Here is an 18,651-nt window from a genome sequence, read left to right as displayed (position 1 = left end):
CCTCCAGAGGTTACATAACTGCTTGGAGGTATCTATAAGGAATGTGCAAAGGGACAGTTGTGTGGTTCTACTAAGATCTTGAAGGGTCAATTATACCTCTTTATCTCCTGCCCCCTCAAAGAATGACTGATGAATGAAGGTCATAAGCGAGTAATTTTCACCATTTCTTCCATATACATACAATTATAACAAGGCTTTCCAATGGCTCAGCAGAGTTACTCCCAGAAGGTCCTAAATTCAAGCCCTGGTCTATGCTGATTTAGCTAATCTCAGCTGTGATGACAAAAACGGTGCTACAATTGGCCTACGTGCTCCTGGATTAGGAAGAGCAAAATTATTCTTGATTGCTACCCACCAACCCTTGCTGAAAATGCACAAAATCGGGCTCGGCTGGAATAACCCTGAGGTCAAGCAGCCTTCCAGCACTCGCTGCCCAGGCTCGCGCAGGAATAATGACCACTTGAGCACAGTACTAGAAAGCGACCAGTGTCAGTGGAACCAAACCCCAGCAAGGAGTCTTGAGTCTTGAGGGGGGGAAAAAATCAGTGCGAACAAGACATTAAAATTATCAGTTGTTAATCTTCTCCAGTGTACATGTTTCTGTTCATATAATGTGTCCAGATTTTTCATAGTGTGATGCTATAATTCACTAATGGAGGTAACTGATTTATATGCCTTAAGTCTTCATATTTATCTCTCAGTATTTCAGCTGCAATTTAGTCTTAAGTTATTTTATCATGTCTGATTTGCAGATTTTTTTTTAAAAATCAGAAAATAGTACTTGCCAAAATTGAGGGGAGAGCTTTTCAGAGAGAGCAGTTAACAATTTAGGGCTGAAACTGAATAGACATGTCTACTATAAATGGTACAGATATTTTGAAAACTAGGTCTCAGCTTTACAATAACTAACTGTCTTATTTGCAGGAAGAAATGAATGATGCTGTGGGGTTTTCCAAAGTAATATATGCCATTTCAAAATCGGTGAGTCCTTTTTTTCTAATACAAAGGAGAGGTGATTTCCAGGGAATTTTTACAATCACATTTGGAACCTTCCCCATGCAAGATGCTAAGTTTATTTTATTTTTTTTAAAACCGCTACAAGTGTTTTATATTTTGAATTCATCGGCTGCCCTGTGATCCAGAGCTGCTGCAGCCATTGTTCTATTCCTATCCTCTGTGCCTCAAAGTGTGAGAATGTTGGTGTTCAAGTCTAGTGCTAGACATTGAGTATTCTGTCCTATAGGCAGTACTTTTAGTATTCTCCTCTGATGATACTGACTTTTTTCAAATAAAGCCATGGTTTTCAGTCCTGGTGCATTATGGAAATATCTCTACCAAGGTCTCTAGTTTATTGATTTTTCTCAAAAGACTTGCTATGAATATGTTGCAATAAAGGCACCCTTTCTCCTGAACTGTCTTGCTATTTGTAAAGATGATAGTGCCACAGCAAATGGAAAATATTGTAGGATTACTGGCATTTGGGAGTTTGTGTTTGAAGTATCTGCATGTATGTGATATTGCAGCATTTCCTGCCAAGTTGGAAGCATAGTTTGAGCGCAAATGTTTATGAAGCAGATGGTAAAGCAGCACCTTCTTGAATGCAAGCCTCTCTGAAAGCAATACTGATGCATGGCATACAACTAACAAATTCATGTTCTTGGTTTCACTGGTGTAATAAATACCGGCATATTGGAAGATAACTGAGATTTGCCATTTTCTGCATAATCTTTATGTTGCTGCATCTGCTGGCGACAAAAATAAGAGGCATGCTGACCAGTAGAGAGATTATTTGTTTATAACTGTTGCTGAAAAATTAGAAACATCGTCTCTTCTAGAAACCACCGCAAATGATAAACGACATATTTCTGATTCAAAGCACTCTTAATTCATGTTCAGTTCCAGCAGAAGTTTGTTGCAGGAAGTGGACTATGATTAGCTGTTTTGCAGCATTGGACTTCGTTTAACATCAATGGCCTCATCCCAAATCCTGCACAACTGCTGGCAGTGAATCCTCCTACAATGGTAGTTGTGCGTTGGTCTCATGAGCTGCCAGCTGTTCTATAATATCAACTGTTATCTACACAGTGCAGTGTATAGTGTTGTCTGTCTGTGATTTATAGTGAGCCTCTAATGTTGCTGATGAGATCCTAAGGTTGGTACTGTCAATCAGATTGTTACAAATTTTCAACCTGTTTTCAGCCAGCTTTCTCAATCCTTCCTTCCTTCCCCTGCTTATGTTAATCCTCCACCTTGGGCATCTTATCCACCCTGCCTGGCTTCTATTCTTTCCCAGTCTCTTCCCCTCTTCCCCTACCCTGAGTGCACCAGCCCTGTTCCCCTGCTTATGTTCCCTGATAATGGCTGACAGCCTTGGGCCCAAAAGGCTCTCTGGCCCACAATACAGGGAATGCAAGCTATTCTGAGGGACATTTTGTTTACTTATGCCAATACCACTTTGTAAGAATGCAAGTTAGTTGTGTATTGCTCAGAGCACCAGTTTATCGATGCAAATCTATTAATCTTTGAGTTTGCATCTTTTGTTTTGCTCTGTTGATTTTAAAAGTACTGTGTCAGCATGATACAAATGAAAACAAATCATCAAAATTATGTATTTTTAAAAAAAGCCCTTCTCAACCGTGTGATATTTTCTGTGTGACATGTATACAATTGAGCCAAGCTGAAAAACAAGTGAACCAGAGGGTTAACAAGCATCTTCAACTGGTATTCTTTGGTCTAATTTTATTTTATTCTATTTATTTATTGAATTAATTGAGCTGAATAATTTAACTATAATTTTTCAAAATGTGTGGAAATACAGCAGCACTCCTATGGAGTCACGCAGACTAGGAATGTTCCAGGTTCAATTCCTCATCTGCACGGACTTTGCTGATTTGAGCTTGGTGGCATTGGAGGCGCTACAGTTAGCTTCAGAGTCACTGGCCTAGGATTTCTTCTGATTGCTATTCATTGACACTGTATGTGTGTGCGTGTGTAAATGAACGGGCGCATGTTCGGTGTCGACGAATTTGGTCTTGGTTGTGATGACCTTACTAGTTGAATACTCTGCCAATACTCCTTGTCTAACCTCATGCAAAGGATGGACAAAGCATCAAAGGGTGACCATTGCCCTTGGACCATAGCCCAGCATTAGTTGCCATCTCTGGCAGAGGACGGAAGATATTTTTTCTTGCAAAAAGCTGATCGTTCTCTGATCTCAATCTTGAAAACATACTTAAAAGATCAAGTTAATTATTGGGATTTTTTTTAAAAAAAATTACCCCAGTGCAAATCATTGGTAAATTTTGAGTTAGCCAATAGTTGTCTCTCCAGTTCTATTTGCAGGCTTTCTCCCCAACCCCATGACGTCTTGCATTTATTAACTTTGAGAGTGAACATGCTGCTCAATGTAGGAGTTGGGATCTGTGTGTTCACTGTCCACAGACTGTGCATTTTTATTAAAATTGAGGGAGTGGCAAACTCGGAGGAATGATGTCGGGCAGTGCACGTACTTTTAGTGCATATTGCCAAAGTTCCCCATTAAACTGCGAGGTTTCTTTAGAAAAGTCAAAAACTTCCATTCTCCTCCCGTCCCAGCAGAAACTTGGCATGATATGGTGAGGCCTGGCAGATAAGAGATGTTGTTGAATGGACTATATTGTAATCGTGTGCAGTGCAATTTGTATTTAACAGGCCATAAATTGTTCTTTCTAAAGTAGTTTTTTTTTCCAGGGTAAACTGGTTGTGGGACATAACATGCTGCTGGATGTCATGCATACAATTCATCAGTTCTTCTGCCCATTACCAGATGTATGTATTATCCACTTAAAGTGAGCTTGGTTTTGTAATGGTTCACCTTAGCGCTCGGTTATGAGTGTGTGCCAGCTTGAATATTTTTTAAACTGTTTTGATAAGAATATTCATATTTAGTATGCTTACTGCTACGAATTGTTTGCGGGAAGGGATGGGAGAGAGGAGAAAAAGGCTAGAAGGTTCTAATGGTTTTTCTTGGATAGCTGGGAGCAGGCTGCTTACTCTTTCCAGGAAGACCATTAATGCCCCTTGAGCCTGCTGCTGAGAGGAAGAAGTGTTGCACGAGGGCATAGCGGGGATGACTCTTGTCCTAGTTTCTCAATCCCTGCTTCCTCCACTACCCCAATGAGGAAGGGTTTGTCCTCTGGGTTGTGGCACCTCCTCACAGCAAGGAGGCAGAGAGCAAAGCTTAGCTGTATGGGAGATTATGGGTAATCCAGCACATTGTGTGCCTTAGTTTAAGATTTAAAATCTGAAAAACTTCAGGGAGTATCTACGAATGAAACTTTTTAAGGGAGGGGGTAGTCTTTTGCACAAGCTGCTGTTTTTTTTTCTGTTGACTTTTATGTCTAACTATCTTTTTTTTAAAAAATAGGAGCTAAATGAATTTAAAGAAGTAACAACAAGTGTTTTTCCTAGGTAAGTTGTACGTTGGTACTTGCATTGCCGAACACAATTTAAAGTTATATAGTTAATGTACAAGCAACCATGGCGGGGGGAGAAGAGAGGGAAATCCATATTTGGAAAATTAATTGGTAGTTCTGAGCATAAAGAAATTATTGTCACTGTTGACTGTAAGGAGATTCCCACCTTGATTCCCCACATTCTGATGTAATTATATGCCTTTTCTTTTTGCATAAAGGCTCCTAGATACAAAACTCATGGCAAGCACACACCCTTTTAAGGTAAATTGGTTGTGTTTTATTGAGCATACGTATCATTCTTTAAACTGTGAAAGTGCTGTCCTGCTGAGATATTTGCTGGCATTAGTCATTCCACCACTAATGTAAAACCACGTGGTTTATGTTATTAAATTACACTTGTGCCTGCACCATCTTGGAGATGTGCCAGGTCAGACATGCAGTTAGACCACATTTCCAGGATCATGTGGAACAGAGTTAGACACCAGTACATCGATGCAATAAACTCACCACCACATCTCACTCTAATTGTTGACTGTCAGCAGAGATTGCCTAAATTAAGTTGTGCTGCAAGTTAAGAAAATTATACTTTTTTAAAAAAAAAGTGAAAACTGCATCAAAGAATAAAAGCAGACAAAGTTTAGGTTGGGAAAAAGTTAATTTTGATATTTGGCATGAAACTAGTTTGCAAGTCAAATAAAGCCATATGAATTGTTTCTTTAATCAACAATCTTACATCAAATACGATTGCATTCTAATGAACATTTCACAGTTTTACAAAAAAAAACATTTTGAAGATTTCTGAAAACAAGGTATTAAAGTGGTACTTCAGGATTTCCTATGCTTACGTGAAGTTCATGCACACAACATGGTACAATTAAATATCCGCTCACACATCTTTTGTTCTAAGTGCTTGTAATGAACTCAATTCTTTTTTATTCGCTACTCTTTGTTTCTTGGTTTAGTCACTAGATGGAGTTTTGAGTCAGGAAAAATGGCACATCTTTTAGTTCTTCTAATCTTACCTGACACATACTGAACTAAGCAGTATAGATATGCCATCTGGGGGAGGAGCAATTTGGTAGAATCTGAATTTGACCAGTTTGCATTGAGCTTCTGAATGCAATTTTGTTGATCTCAATTGAATGTAAATTAGAAACATTAAGGCTTCCAACGCTGATCCCCCTGAGCACTCCACTCAGAATACCTGTTAGCCAATATGTTATCTGTTCCCAGCTTTCACCTTAAATACCCTTGCTTTAAGCTGAAGTATCGTTTTTTTATCTGGAACTCTGCCAAAGACTTTTTAGAAGTCTGGCTACACCAAATTGTATAGTCACTTAGGATGTCTCTTCCTCAAAGTTTTTTTTTGGGTTGGTGGGTTGGTTATTCAGGCAGGATCTTCTCCGAATGAACTGGTTAGTTACAACTAACTAGGTTCCATGAGTGCTGATTGCTCTCTGGTACCCTGTTGAGCCAGTTGTTATTTTCTTGAGTATTAAAAGTGAGGTTTGGAGCAATTTTGAGTATGAAGGGCATTACAGCTGAACTTGATCATGTACACAGAGCTTTTGGATCGTGAGTGTGAATCCACGTTGCTGATTTTCTGGAGAACTGCTAACTCCGAGCCTAGGATTGAACCTAGTACCTTCCTACTCTGTGTGGCTCAGCTACTCACTGGATACACCTGTTGAGCAAATGGGTGGGGTGAAGGGGGTAGCATGTCCCCTTTCCCCAGTTTTATTTCTTGAAAGCCATTTACTTCCCTCTTTGAGGTCTCATCCACCATTCCTTAATCAGGTTTGTGCAGGTGATTTTGCTTCCTTGTGTCTACCAATATTGCTGATTGAGCTGGCCACTAGGTGGTGTGTAAGCAGTGTGGGTTGATCCAAGTCTTGCAATTTCTCCATTCCCCTCCTTGTAGGGAAGTGCCATCTTGGAGGTTAGGAACTTGCTCTGTGGTGAATTGTACTATACAAGACCATACACAGAACTTCATAATGCTGAAGCACTAGTCATAATTTGTGACAGGTGGAAGCATATGATCATTAGTTTCATTTTCAAATTTGAGATGTTTTTTTTCTTGTAGGAACTGATAATGAACACACCTCTTGCAGAGCTGGAAAAGCGATTAAAAGATGCACCTTTCAGACCTCCCAAAGTTGGTAAGAGGAGCACACAGTGTGTGGTCTTCATACGTTGCTTGTTCGATCGTGGATCAATACAAGTGTTCTTTTAACACTGAGTCTTAACAGATTGGAAATTAGTTTATTTTTTATTTAAATAGCTCTTGATATCTTGCTGTCTCTGTAGTTTTATAAAAATATGAACAATATGGTGATTAAATCTTTGATCTTGAGGAGAGGGAGGGAAATGGGGGCATGGACCCTTCCACTATCACTTTTGATGGATGTCTTGTATTTTATTCACCTAAAGGTTTTCTTGAATGTGGATGTCTTCATACAGGAATCCCATATATTTAACAAATGAATTTGCTAAATATTTGAAACTTCATGAATCAAAACATTTAATTCCACTTCATGGGAAGTGCCGACTGTTGGATTTTATTTTTGCAACCTGCAGGGATAGGCATGAGGAGCACTTTCCTGTGCTTAGTTTGAAGCCAAGCCTCAGCAAATTTCAGAGTTTTATTTCTTATGGGATAGTTGACTCATTGGCATTGTAATATTTTGGTTCTGGAAGTAATTTGGGAAGCGAAAAATGAAGTGTGTCCTTATTACTGGTAGTTGGAGCGAATACTGTATATCAGCAATTAGAAAATATACTCATTTTTGAAATGTTTTGGGTCATTAGCCAGGAAACTAAAATTTTAAACCAGTCACACGAAAAGTTGTAAAATCTCCATCAAATAGTGACTGGGACTGCATCTCCATATTTCTAACTTCAATCCCAGCTAGCAGGATTTTCAAGACGATGGACAATGCTTTTGGATACTAATGGAAGCAACTTCCAATAAATTTCAATTGTAGACATGGGAAGTATTGAGTATCCTGCGTTTCCCACGGAGACAAAAGCAAAATGGTTATTTGCGTTTTATATTGGAACTGTAGTTTGTGAATCAAATACTTGAGAACAAGCTGAATACAAAATCATCTCATGAGCGACTGGGACCCATACACATCACTTGTGCCTGCGTCATTTGGGAGTGTCTCATTCCCTTCACTTGGGGTAAACATTGCACTTTGAGCAGCTTGCATTGATGTACAGGCATAAGTTAAGAGTTATCTGGTCCATGTGTACTTCAAGCCTTACTCAGCATACCATGTCCTTTGGATCCTTTTTAACTACGTTATAGCTACTACTTCTGTCATATATGTTAATGTTGAAATTCTCAAATTCCACATCCTAACCTATACTGACTGCTGTGGGAGCATGATTTGTTATAAAGGGAATGGTTTATCTTTGGTATTCAAACATTGATGTCAGCCTGACTAGGCTGTTTTCTTTTATATGGTTTTCCAGGTAATTAGGAGTACAGCTTTCATGTCATGTATACCAACCTTCAATATCATAACTCTAAATGCAATTTGTCATGAAGATCTAACAAGTTAAAACTTTTTTTGATAGATTTATGTCTTCCTGATTTCTAGTATTAGAAAATTGTGATGGCCAATTCAGTCTGTATAGACCACTTTGTAAGTGTAATAGCTTGTGATTTAAAACAGAAAATGTTAGAAATACATGTTCAGTAATATCTGAAAAGAACAAGATAAGTTAACAATTCATGTGCTTTCTTTTAGGATTTGTTTTACCTTGTGATAATTGTCTACCAGGTCATATTGATTGTGAGATCTGAAGTTTGCCTCTCCTTTGCAGAAAGCGTTGAGGGATTTCCGAGCTATAACACTGCCTCAGAACAGCTGCATGAAGCCGGTTATGATGCATATATAACTGGCTTATGTTTCATCTCCATGGCCAATCATCTAGGTATGAATGTTGGAAGAGATTACATTTAGATGAAGTAAGATGACAACAACAACAACTTGTATTTATATAGCACCTTTAATGTAATAAAACGTCCCAAGGCGCTTCACAGGAGCATTATCAAATAAAATTTGACACCGAGCCATGTAAGGAGATATTAGGACAGGTGACCAAAAGCTTGGTCAGAGGTAGGTTTTAAGGAGCAGCTTTAAAGGAGGAGAGAGAGGCGGAGAGGTTTAGGGAGGGAATTCCAGAGCTTAGGGCCTAGGCAGCTGAAGGTATGGCTGCCAGTGGTGAAGCAATGGAAATCAGAGATGTGCAAGAGGCCAGAATTGGAGGAGCGCTGAAATCTCGGAGGGCTGGAGGAGGTTACCAAGATAGGGAGGGACGCAGCCATGGACGGATTTGAAAACAAGGATAAGAATTTTAAAATTGAGGTGTTGCCAGACCAGGAGCCAATATATATCAGTGAAGGCAGGGTTATTGGACACTAAGATTATTGTAAGTTTGAGTTCCAGAATTGCTGGATCCTGGATCCTGATGAATTTTTCAATTCTTAGCCCATTAGGTAGAGGTACTTTCAAAAATGAACTATTCCTGCATTTCAGAGGGAAGGGAAGAGGAGATTGTCCTTCCCCAGAGTTCTTCAATAATATATATCTAACCTAAATTGCAGAGAATTTCCCAAATTTTGTGAACATAGAAGTACGGATGACTTGCCAGTGTGTGTAAAGCATAGCTGATTTTATAAATTCAATCAAGGAGGTTGGCCGTTTATGGCACGAGTGTGTGTGTGTGTGTGTGTGTGTGTGTGTGTGTGTATATATAATATACACATAATTAAACCTCATTGAACTGCTGAAATGAAATTTTTAATTGAAATGTCTCAAATCGATCAGATATATAAAATCTCTCCATTACAAATCATGGTGTGGAATCCCATTGTTCTGAATGTTAAGTTATACAATTCCATGTGCCTACAATCTGGTTTCTGGGGTTAACTGACCATTTTGAGCATGCTAAAATAGTTTTACACAGTTTAGTAATGAATCTGCTTGAGTAATTGTGATGATACATTTGGATTCCATTTGGTATACTAATATAGTAAAATTTTGATTATTGACTTCATCCAAAAGGCATTTTTATTTTAAATTATAATATTCCCGATTGTGCCCTGTTAAGTAGCTAAAATGACATAAAGCCTGTCTATACGGTAAATTTATGTTATAAAAAATGTTGTGGAGAGAGAGAATGTATATTAAAAAGGTTAAGTATTAAGTTATGATATAGTTCATAGCCTAGGCCTTAAATGCAAACATTTTTGAGGAGGATTAGAACACTTAACAGTAGAGTTATTAGTTGAGCTGATTTCCAACCCCCCCTCCCCCACCCACCCCAGCAAACTTAAATAGGAAGTGAATTTAGGAAAGAGATGTTCCACGTTAGAAGAGTCTTTACTCATTACAAGGATTTGTCATGGTCAATTTTATTTGAATGGTTTCACTGGACCAGTCACTACATGGAGGAAATGAATGTTTATTAGTCATGAAAACTGCCTCTGACTCAGAGTAGCCCATTTATTTACATTGGCAATTCTAGTCCTGTTAACTAGTACTTTTAAAATGGAACAATACGGTGTTACAATTTGGTGTTTAAATTTTTTTTTCCCTTTTTATTAGGTTCATTCCTCAGCCCTCCTAAAGTTTTTGTTCCGGCAAAATCTAAACTGGTTGAACCTTTTATTAACAAGTAAGTGTTCTTATTGTCACCGTGTGTGTTTCTGTTTTTTATTAATGGCAACTGTGGCCGAAAGTCCTAGAAAAATTGTTCATCAGCCAGTCGTGGGACGTAATTGCTGTTTTTATTCAGGGTATTAATAGATCTCCTATGGTGTGGCTCCTGCTGGGTTGCAGTTGGAACTATGGTGGGATCAGGTGGTGGTCAAAGTTGGTGGTGTGCATTCAGAAGGCCGCGTGGGGGTAATGGGGAGTCTCACTTCGGATGGACTTGCAGTGGAGAAAATTGGTCATGCACAGCTGTTGTGGATCTGCTGCTAATGTGATGTTGGGGCACGTAGGGGAAGAGCTGTGCTTGGGAACTGGGGCCAGAGGTAGGTGGGCTGAAGAGCGGAGAAGCAACTTGGCCACTTTGCAATTTGGCTGGATTTTCTCTCGGGCATGAATGATCTGCGGTGATCAAATGATCGATTGGCCTCTGCTAACCATGTGATATTGATCACCAGTACTTGAGATACTGCATTCAAAATCCCACAAACTTGAACATAAAACTTTTAGTAATAGAGAGAAACAGCAGAGGTAAATTCTTCCATTTGCATGCAGGGGCAGCTTTGTGGATTTAACCCTCGAGGGCTATGGCAGTATGTTTGCAGCGCAAATAAAGTTGAACAAATTTCAATTTAATTGGAACGTACTGTAGATGATGTCTGGATCCGCACTGTTATCCTATTCATTTAATATTCTGCAGATCCTGAATGGTAACTATTACACTTTCTAGTTACCAATCCAAGTATTTATGATTGTACATTTTTGAAAGCTGAGCGGGAAGTTGTATTCTGTTACCTAGTTGAGTCAATTCAAAAATCATGTGTTTAACTTTTCAAAGGTACATTGACCTCAGTTGAATTGCATCCCTTGAAACATGCTCTACATATGTTGTATTTTATTACATACAGCAAACATATAGTACAACCAGATGTTTAGGAGGTGGAAGTTTGGACTTAAGAGTTGATCTGAAACCATGACTTGATTTTATATGATCTTTCACCTGGTAACTTTAGTTCTATCATTTTATGCTTTTCACCCACACTTTTTCTTTCTCTCTCTGCCCCTTTTTTCTCCCTTCATTACATAGTCACTTGCCACTCCTAGTGCTCGTTTACAAACATTGAGTAAGCCAGTAGTAGCTTCTGATTCCAGTACCTGTTTGTGCATCGATTGGTGTGTTGAATCTGGAGCCTAAAATGAGCAGATGCTTAATTTGGTGGGACTCTCCAGTTAGTGACACTACCAACAAGTCACCTGTATTGGTCATTGAAGATGGGGTGTTTTCTTCAGTCAGCATTCAAACTTGCCTCGCTTGAATTGTCATTGTAGTGTAAATTTAAATCGAAGGTATATGACAAAAGATCTTTAGTTTTTCTAAGAACAAATGAGAATGATTGGCAGTGTAAATAACCCATGGTCCCAATGGGTACCTGTAGTTAATAAGAGCAAGAGGGGTTTTGTTCTTTAGCTTATACCATAGCTTTCTATTCTATTCATATCACACGGTAGTACTACATTTGTTAACAATTTGATTGTAAAATTTATTGTTGGGAAAGGTTATTTCTGTGGGGTTAGTACTTGGTAATTACATGTATCATAGAGGATGTGGAGGGGTGGGGGCGTTGAAAACTGATCAAGTGAAAAGTAGGAAAAAGAGAAACAAAAGAACCACTCAATTACTCATGAGTGATGACTGGAACAGGAGGGTGGTTTCTAAGAGATTTTCTTGGGATTGTCAAAAAAGTAGCACTTTCTCCTGGTCCATTGGTTATTCCTGGTCTTGTCTACCTGTGGTGACATGGTGCCAGGTGGTGGAAACGGTGCAGGGGTGGGGTGGCAATGGCAGCCTGTTGCCCAGTGGGCTTTGATCCTGGTTGTTACGAGTGATATTTCTGAACCTGCAATGAAAGATGGGTTCCTTTTGCTGATTTGCTGGGACTGTTAGTCTTTGTAACATTTGAGCCTCTACTGGCAGATTGAAGAAGAATTGGAGCTGAAGTCACGTCCTGGCCTCATAAGCATCCTACTCTTGGTGGCAACAATGCAGCAGGGGTAAAGCAGTATCGGTCCCCTTGAAACACAAACCACAGACAGTAACACAGATCCAGGAAAATATTGGTTCTCCAACAAGCTGCTGAACTGATTCAATTTGCTCTTCTGGAGGGAGATGGAGCTGGCACTGGTGGAGCTGCAGTACTTGGGCTAAATGGCATCCGTGAATGTTGTCATTTAGGAGGTTTTATTGTGTTCAAGTGTACATGTTTTTTTTTGGGGGGGGGATTTCTTTAAAAACACAATTGAGACAAGATGGTCAAGAAATTGGGATTTTTGGTGTACACACTTCATGGATGACCCTATGCATGTGATGCAGCCTGTTGTTACTTTTTGCAGTATAGCCATTAGTCTGTTATCTCAGTGGAGTCGAAGTTAATTGAAACTATCGACTTCTATACCTCACTAGAGGAATTCCTCTGCGTGCAAGATGAGAGCAAAAGAGACGGATGATAGTGATGCAGTGAAAGCTGTGAAAGTTTTCTTGTATTTATGGATGAGTCATATCACATATGGATTGCTTACTTCAAAGTACTGTTCATGTATAGGTGTGTGAAGTTTGCCCTCTTGTGTTCATTCTCTATTGGCCAGCTTCTGATGGCATGTTTCCTGGTGATGGTGCATATTTTTTTAAGCACTTTTAGCAGCAATTCATGACGTGTCTACATTATACCACAAACAATTTATAATTTGTTTTTATGATCTAAAGATTTTTGAAAGGATTGACCATATTCAAAGTCACCATTGAGAAGATTTGATTTAGAATTGCAGCTAATGTAAGCCAACTTTAAAAGGTTGCTGTGGAAATGATGTACTCTAGTGACACACTATCTAGTCTAATACAGTACCAGAGGAGTCTGTCGGAGCAATTGAGTAGGTATTTTATTTCCTCTGTCATTATCTCTATCTTTAATTGGATGCCATGAATCTAGTACAGTAATGCTTTGCACCCAGTAGCCTCTGCCTGAGGGAGGTGGCACTCCTGAGGCTGGTAGCCAGAGGACAAAGATTTAAGGTAATTGGCAAAAGAACCAGAGGCGAGATGGAGAATTTTTGTTTTATGCAGCCGTTATGATCTGGAATGCACTGCCAGAAAGGGTGGTGGAAGCAGATTCAATAATAACTTTCAAAAGGGAACTGGATAAATGCCTGAAGGGGAAAAATTGCAGGGCTATGGGGAAAGGGTAGGGGAATGGGACTAACTGGATAGTCCTTTCAAAGAGCCGATGCAGGCACGATGAGCCGAATGGCTGCCTTCAATGCTGTAAGATTCTATGATTCTATGAAATGTTAGTTCTCTGTTCAATGTATTTTAAGAAATACGCATGTAGTCCTTTTTTTCTAAATCACACGAGACATATATTTCAGATGATGTGACTGAGGCTCTTTCACCCTTTCAAGTAATCTATGACCAAACAGGTCATTGTAGTGATTACTCCACTAATTAGAATCCTTGAATTCAGGAACATACACTAGCTGACATTGAATTACAGGGTAAGTGATCTGTTCAGCTTTGAAGTATGTTGTCCCTTGTGCAGGTTTCTTCATGTTTCAAAAATAAAGGAACATGTAGCTAGACATTAATGGGTACAAGTAATAGCAGCAGGCCATGCGATTTAGCTGTTATTGAAGATCAGTGATGACAGTAAATGGGTAAATAGGGATTTGGAAATACCAAACTGAGCTGCAACTGTCCAATTTAACCTCTGCTTCATTTCGATCAAAGTGGAAGAGAAGCATCTAATGAACATTTGCATAATTCCCTTATTTACTAATATTGTAAAGACACTTCACCACATTTAATGTATAGATCTCCCATGCTTGTTACATTATTCAATACTACTACCAGTTACTGGTGAGTTTTTAAATGCTGTCATTTTTTTTTCTGCTGACAGTTGGCTGCTGAACAGCTCTGTGGAAATAGACATTGGGGGGGGGAAGGAGAGAATTTAGGGAGTAATTCATGTAAGTAATAAAGGAAGAGCAGTGCAAACTGCACAGGCCTAGCATTGATACTAGCACCCAGTGGTACTGGATTTCTACTCCTATTGTTCTTGCATGTGTCCTGATCTTCAAAAAGAAAACTGCAGAATCTAAGGATAACCGCATAAAGATAAATATTGGCCCACTTCACCTTTGTTTTCTTGTATCTGTGCCAGCCCTTCATTTGTCTGGTAGGAGCACTTTATTCCCACCTGTCCTATAAATCAGCATTCCGCTCCTGACTCATCAGTGTTTTTATAAGGATAGAGACCGCCCTCCGAGAGTTGCCTGGAGCATTGACACAATGCTTTAATTAAGATGTGCATGCAGGATTCTGATTTAATGTTAAAAATTGTGCTTTTGTAACAGGGTGCATGAGGAAGGTTTCTTTCTAACTCTCCCTTCCCACTCCAGTTTCTCTCCTTAACCTCGCACCCTCTGCTGAAGGCACTGACATGTTTGAATGCAGTTCAATATCTCACCCCTGTAGCCATTTCCCATGTGTGTTATGTCAAGACAGTGACAGCAGGCTGTTTAAACCATGGGCTGGGATTTTGCAGTCAAGCACAATCCTGCTCTTGTCCAGCATCCACATATGCACTTTTTAGCAGGGGTCATTGGGTAATTGCTGGGAGCAGGAACTATGGTTAATAGTTTTTTAAAAAAACATTTTCTCTATCCTGTCTCCAAATTTCCAGGGGCACGGAGACTAATTGTAGCTCAGACCAGAGATTAAACCTCACACCTCGTGGCCTGAATGACTATCAATATCTCTGTAGACAGTGCATTTACCAGTTGGAAGCCCTTCCATTTTTGTTTTCCCAGTGACTTGGCTATGACAAATCATCCAAAAATGTTTAGCCTGTTCTTTGATAATGTAAACATCAATTTTGGCTAACTGTGTTTGAGATTATCTTCTTTCAACTTGGCCTGCGTAGTCAAATTGCTTGTTTGCTGCATAGTTGTAAAATGCAGATAGGGAATGTAGTGTTATCATATTAGTGCACACATTAGGCACTAGAGTAGTGTTGTAAAACATTATGCTGAAAGACTGTTTTGTAAACTGCCAACTGCAGATAAACCTATGCCTGATCCTAACTTAGAACTCTTGTTCAATGAATACCAAGTTGTTGATTCCCCAAATTCTGTATTAGAACTGCAGAACCAGCTTTTTTGCCTCCTTGAGTCCTCTGATTGTGATGACATGGTAGTTTCAGCCTTTAGTGTCATTGTGCTACTTGCTGTTTTTTGGTTGGTGTTGGTGTTTTTTATTGTTGAAAATATATATTTTGTGTATGGCGCACATACTTCTATAAACTTCACATACTTCACATCGTTCACCTGAGGAAGGGGGAAGCCTCCGAAAGCTTGTGAATTTAAAATAAAATTGCTGGACTATAACTTGGTGTTGTAAAATTGTTTACAATCTATAAACTGAGGGAACACTTTCCTGCTATTTCTGTCACTCCTGTCTGTAACACTTTTCTGTTCTGTTTAATTTAGCTATTTTTAACAGTTTTTTTTAAACCTTCGGTTGATTCTTGACATGTTGCTCACTCCCGAGATGGTCTTCCAAACTGCATCTCTCTGTTCTGCAGCTGCTCTCTCCCTGCCTCCCCAGAACAGACCCAAAGAGTAAGTTTAAGTTTTTTAATTATTTTCCTGCCGCTCCCTCTCCCTGACCCCAAATGCCACTACCTCGCGCCCTTCAGCTTCTGCCACTTCCTACGAGCCCAACCCATCTTGCCTGCTGGGACTTGCAGTGTGCCATTAGAAAGAAGGAAATAACGTGAATTTATGTAGCACCTTTCACAACCTCAGGACACCCCAAAGTGCCACACAGCCAATTAATTATTTTTGTAGTTACTGTTGTAATGTAGGAATGCACGGCAGCCAATTTGTGCACAGCAAGTCCCACAAGCAGCAGTGATATAAATTGCCAATTAAACTGTTTTTGGTGGTGTTGATTGAGCGATAAGTGTAGGCCAGGGCACCGGGAGTGCTCCCTTGCTCCTCTTTGAATAGTGCCTTGAGATCTTTTACGTCTACCTGAGAGGGCAGACAGAACCTCGGTTTAACGTCTCATTGACGCTGAGAGGAGCAAACTGCAAGTCCCAACAGCCCAAAAGTAGCTAAAATGGGTCTAGGGCCACCAGCATTAAGCTGGGAATGCTGTTGGGTGCTGACCAACCCAAAGGGGCCAGGGAAATTTGGGCCACTTTCTCTTCGGGAGGGTTCCCCTCAATTCTGCCAGGCTTTGATCTTCTCAAAGACGCATACCCATATTTCTGCACACCAGGATCGTTCCCCAAAACTCCCAGATTCCGCAACATCCTTCCCACTGCTCAAAACCCCCCTCTCTGCACACAATGCAGGACCGCCTCAATACTCTTCACACTCTGAATAACCCCACCTCTTTCCCCCCCCCCACCCTTTCCCGGGAGTTCTCCCAGATTCTGCAATGTTCTCCAATACTCACAGGCCCTGAAATCTGTCCCCGTCCAGATTCTGATGCCCTCAAACGCTAGAAGGCCTTTCCCAACCCCATGATACCCCTCCCTTATGCGCTCAGACCCCAGCATCTCCCATACTACCACACCCCAGGACCTTCTGCCTAGTACTGTCTGATCATGACTCCACTAATGCTACTCCCAGAACCACTGTGCCCAACACTGCTGCTACCTGGAACTCTGTTCCCAACCACTGCTACATCCTCAGACACCACTGCAAATAATCCCAGTCCCCAATATCCCTCCGTTCCCCCACACCCAATCACTCCGTTTCATTGCACCCATACTCTGGCAACACCGCTACATGGGGTTGGAAGTTTGGGAGTGATGACGGATCCCAGGATGGAGGGGGAACATAGAGGTATTTTGGAAGGAAGGAGTCTGATCACAGTAGGTTAGTTAGACTCTTCAAAGTTTCCTCAGCAGTGACTTGCAGAAACCTGTATTATTTAAAATAAATACTGCTAAATATTTATTGTATTGACAATGAATCTGGACCAGCTTTCTGTGTGTCACAGTTGTACTCAGTACTGGGTGAGGCAAAGTTTGGTTCAAATCGTACGCTGCTCTATTCCATGCAGAACAATGAGACTGATAAGAGTCACTCAATTCCATTGGTACAACTTCTGTTCACGTTCTATTACAAAATGAAAAACGCACAAGTGCTAGCTCACTCCATGGATTGCCTACCTAAAAGGCACAAATCCTCCATATCCTGTTCTACCATCCAGGTCCCTTTCTAGCCTTCTGCTGCTCGACTCCCCAATGGTGTCTGTGTTCTCATAATATTGTGGTTTATGTTGCCTTTAGAACTAGCGTATAATTAAGCTTATAGCCTTATTTACTTCCAATAATACATACTGAAGTCTGGGTCCAATGATGTCCCACACTCTCACTTGTATGAGTTTTAATTTCAAAAATAAAATCTTCCTAATTAATTTTGTAGTGTTCAGTGCATTAAATGGTAAATCTGCCAAGTTTCACCTAGAGGCTGAATTCAACTGAACATTTTGGTACAAACTTTTTATTGTGCACAAAGACTTATAATTGGCTATTTTTAGGTAGAATTTGTAGTAATCCTGATCAGAACATAGCCATTTGTGTAAAATCAATTGCACATTTATTAGGATTTCACTCCATTGCATGTCATTTTGGTATTCTTTGACCATCTGTCCCAAGGTAAATCATTCCTGCAGAAATTAATTTGCAGTGCTCTTTCCCAAAGCAATATGTATAATGAACTCTTCAATGCTGCATTTGGGAGCCTGAAAAAAATATTATTTTTTCAGTGTCAAAGCTTGCCGTGTTATTGAGTAAGGTGAACAATTTGTGGTGCATCAATGTGGAGAATCTCAGGATGGTATTTGCCAAGACAGTTTTTTTCCTCTGAGTGTGCCAGGGTTGTTGTCTGGCAGTTCAGCAGATGCTGAATTGCAGCAAGACATGGTAGCAATGCTAATTAGATACCTCCTGGAGATGTAAATTAATCATTCCAGTTCGACTACTTTTTCCCAAGATCTTATCATTCAAAGACAGTAACAATGCCCTGGCAAATGAAAGTAATCCTGTTACGGGAAGGTCTTCGACCTGAAACGTTAACTCTGTTTCTTTCTCCACAGATGCTCACTTGCTGAGCTTTTCCAGCATTTTCTGTTTTTTATTTGTTTTAATTCCTGGAAGTAAGTTGACCAGGAAAAGGAAGCCGTCATTTAACATTTAATTACAAAAAAGCATAGTCTCTTTTTAGATTTAATCTTTTTTTTACCTCCAGGTTATCTGCCAACAGCTTCTTCCCCCTCACCTCCCTGCAAGTGATTGGCTACCTTTAGGTGCACAAGTCTGAAATTGCTCCCATGACATATGCTGAACAAATTGTAGTTGCTAATGGGGCGCCTGTTTTTTTACACACAATGACTCGGCTGAATC

The 18,651-nt window shown here is 39.9% G+C and overlaps 1 protein-coding gene across 5 annotated transcripts in view; it reads left to right on the top strand.

Annotated features, from left to right (window-relative positions):
* Window positions 1-18,651, top strand: part of parn (poly(A)-specific ribonuclease (deadenylation nuclease)) — a 100,345-nt gene that overhangs the window by 21,926 nt on the left and 59,768 nt on the right. For all 5 annotated transcript variants that reach the window (XM_068003407.1, XM_068003405.1, XM_068003406.1 and 2 more), the window contains exons 12-18: window positions 925-981; window positions 3,730-3,807; window positions 4,406-4,449; window positions 4,673-4,715; window positions 6,541-6,616; window positions 8,289-8,399; window positions 10,076-10,145. In XM_068003407.1, coding sequence (XP_067859508.1) covers window positions 925-981; window positions 3,730-3,807; window positions 4,406-4,449; window positions 4,673-4,715; window positions 6,541-6,616; window positions 8,289-8,399; window positions 10,076-10,145 — 479 coding nt within the window. The remainder of the gene's footprint in view (window positions 1-924; window positions 982-3,729; window positions 3,808-4,405; window positions 4,450-4,672; window positions 4,716-6,540; window positions 6,617-8,288; window positions 8,400-10,075; window positions 10,146-18,651) is intronic.

Source organism: Heptranchias perlo, chromosome 22, assembly GCF_035084215.1.
Source record: "Heptranchias perlo isolate sHepPer1 chromosome 22, sHepPer1.hap1, whole genome shotgun sequence".
Lineage (NCBI taxonomy): Eukaryota > Metazoa > Chordata > Chondrichthyes > Hexanchiformes > Hexanchidae > Heptranchias > Heptranchias perlo.
This window is presented reverse-complemented; position numbering and strand designations above follow the sequence as displayed.